Source organism: Cryptomeria japonica, chromosome 9, assembly GCF_030272615.1.
Source record: "Cryptomeria japonica chromosome 9, Sugi_1.0, whole genome shotgun sequence".
Classification (NCBI taxonomy): Eukaryota; Viridiplantae; Streptophyta; class Pinopsida; order Cupressales; family Cupressaceae; genus Cryptomeria; species Cryptomeria japonica.
The window spans coordinates 392,663,483-392,666,734 of NC_081413.1; the positions used below are offsets into that span (position 1 = coordinate 392,663,483).

The 3,252-nt window shown below is 33.1% G+C and overlaps 1 protein-coding gene across 1 annotated transcript; it reads left to right on the top strand.

Annotated features, from left to right (window-relative positions):
* Positions 1-214: 214 nt before the first annotated feature.
* LOC131072964 (photosystem II 10 kDa polypeptide, chloroplastic) lies at positions 215-2,949 on the top strand. Its single transcript, XM_058009286.2, has 3 exons — positions 215-477; positions 2,553-2,661; positions 2,741-2,949. The coding sequence occupies exons 1-3, from the start codon at positions 265-267 to the stop codon at positions 2,833-2,835; spliced, it is 417 nt and encodes a 138-aa protein (XP_057865269.1). The 5' UTR covers positions 215-264; the 3' UTR covers positions 2,836-2,949.
* The last annotated feature ends 303 nt before the right edge of the window (positions 2,950-3,252 follow it).

The window sequence follows — 3,252 nt, forward strand, 5'->3', positions numbered from 1 at the left end:
CCGTGTTTCCTATTGCACATAAAACAGTTGCCCGTCAACGTCAAACTCTAAATTGTGTGAAATGCTTTTACGGAAAGAGATAAATGTGGCATTTTTCTGATTGGCAGTCACCCGCTTCGGGATAAGATTAGGCGCACAATTCAGCTGATCGTAGCCTTCACATTCTTTAAGGCAATCCAAAGGCCACGTAGGCGCTTATACAAAAGAACATAAAGTCTCCATAGAGATATTGGAAAGTGGTGGATCGGGAATACCCAACAAGAAATGGCTTCGATGATGCTCGCCTCCTCCTCCTCCTCCTCTGCGATTGCAGGGACAAGATTGCAAGTGAAGGGATTGCCCTCTCTCAGGTCTGCTAGGGTTGCTACTCTGGATGTAAGGGCAAACGTCAAGAAGATCAAGGTGGATCAGCCCCTTGGACCTTGCGGTGACACCAAGTTCAAACAAGGCAAAGATGCTTCTGGCCGTGCTGCCAAGGTTGCTTCTCTTCTCACTACCATTCTTTCAATTCCTTTTTCTTTATAGCTTGATTGATTCAACAACTATTTGACTCTGGATGTTTGGATTTCATTGCCTATAGGATTCATTCATTTGGGTTTCAAACAAGTCTTCTTTTGAATCTTAGACTAAAAGAGTGTCAGTTGTGTAATGAAATTTGGGTAAAAAGGAAGTTATATTTTCAATTCTTTCATGATCTTGTGTTTGAGAGGCATGGAGAACTGTAGTCAATATGATAAGTAAGCCAATGTCAACAAAATTATCTTCCATTTCATTCAGAGGGAAAACGTTCCGATCATCTTACATAAAGATTCTTAGAATTTTCTACTTTTGGATCAAAAGTTAAGGCACCATTGGTCCAAAGATTAAAGAGTGTCAGTTGTATAATGAAAAATGGGTAAAAAAAAGTTATAGTCTAAAATGTTTCATGGCCTTGTTTTTGAAAATAGATTTATAAGGTGGGAGGTAGTCTATTCAATATAACGAACAAGCAAAAAAGTTTTAATCATGTCATATAAAGATTCTTAAAATTTACTATTTTTAAAAATAAAATTAAGATACCATTGATCCAAAGGTTAAAGAATGTCAGTTGTATAATGAAAAATGAGTAAAAAAAGTTATACTCAGACATCTTCCATGATCTTATTTTTCAAAATAAGATTTATAGGGTAGGAGGTAATCCAATCAATATGACAAACAAGTGAATACAGAAAAAATTATCTTATTTTTGAAAGTAGATTTATTTGACGATCATCATAGGCTTTTTGATTCTCTGAATAGAGTATATTGCCTCTTGAGCAATAATCACCCCAGCTATAATTGACCTGCCAGGCACAAATCTAGTTTTTTCATCTGATATAATGTCTGGAAGGACGAGTTTCATAGTCTTTGTCATAACCTTTGTTGCATAGGGAGATAGGACTGCCATCTTCTTGGGGATGAAGATATTATCTACTTCTCTCAGTCAATGCCCTGACCTCCAAGATGCATCAATGGCTTACCAATCATTTCCCAACATTTTTGACAACCCCTCTGCTGTAAAATTTGCCCCTTTCTTGAAAATTATTTTCAAAATATTGAAAATACTTATACAACATCATTGATCTTTCCCCTTAACGAGAATAAAAATATTTACTTTTTTGCAGTTTATTACTCTTAACAAAATATTTGAGTTTGCTGATAAAATGAATTCCCAGATGTATACATTTCAGTATTGAAATGTAAACATCCATTTGAAACATATTTTGCCAATGATATTATTAGCAGAAAGAGTAGGGTCATCATTTCTGGTATTGAAGAATCCTCCCATGTTTGCATTCCCCAATCATCTCTGTAATTCCTGTGCATCAAATCTGTTGATTAAAGTATTTGCATATTCAATTCTTCTTTATCAAAGAGTCAGGTTCACATGTCCACTTCCTCTCAAAGCCAAGTTTTGGTAACACCTTGAAATGCGTATTGGCTTCACATCAATGGCTTAGTAATAGCAGCCAATATCTGTTGTAAAGGCTTTAAAGCCATTCCAACTCTCAGACTCTGCTTTAATCTACAACTCATCTGTATTGATCAATGATAGAAGAGAATCAGAAGAGGCAGGAGATTCGAACCCTCCATTGTTCACTCATAATTCAAAGCTGTGCAAGTCGAAGTCAATAGAGATCAGATGATTTTTGTCCAAGCTAGATCAGAACATCTTCAACCAAAAGTGATAGAGAATTGTTATACATACATATATCCTCCTTTTCCAATTGAATCTCTCTCTCCTTTTTGGTTTACATATCTTCAAATAGCCCTTTTATCTTTTATATTACTGTAAAGCCAAAATTCGTATACAACTATTTCTTACTAGTCTCTGATTATTTTAAACTAACATTGATTTTTATTTATATGAAAATATTTTTTTCACATAGAGTTTTATTTTTAATTATTCATTAATATAAATATTATTTAATATTATTTTGTAATATTATTTTGTATGTAAATAATATGGCTTAATTCATTATATTGTATATGTTTGATATTGATTATGTCATGTAATCCTTTTTATGATTTAGGGCAAAGGAGTTTATCAATTTGTGAACAAATACGGCGCTAATGTTGATGGCTATAGTCCTATTTATGACCAAAAAGATTGGTCTCCCACTGGTGATGTCTACACTGGAGGTACGTGAATGCACATATTATAATTTTGATTATAACATATACATAAGAGCAAGTGATTACTAATATGATGTGGATGCAGGGGTACCTGGTTTGATTATATGGGCTATCACATTGGCAGGTGTATTAGCTGTAGGTGCCTTCCTTGTTTATAACACCAGTGCCTTGTCTGGTTGAACAAGAGTATAATATGTAATCTTCTATTAGTTTTCTACATCTCATTTTTAGAAAGATAAGAAACATGTAAAAACCATTTCTTATTTTCAAGAAGGATTTATGTTTTTGTATTTACGAACCAATACTTAAAATTATATTCTCCTATACAAATTCATAAATTTATTTTATGTAAAATAAACAAATAATCACCACTCTTCACATAGTAACCGATACTTAGAAGTTCTTATGGTCTTTGTTGTTCCCCTTCTCCTTTTAATCTAAACAACATATATGAAGAACGTTCATCAAAATATATTAATAAAAAATGTTATCACTATGACAATTTTGAGCATCAACGTACTTTACATAGTAAAAAATCCTATGAAAATGAACATCTCTAAAGAAAGTTATTATGATTAAAGCATGGAGGAGTTATAA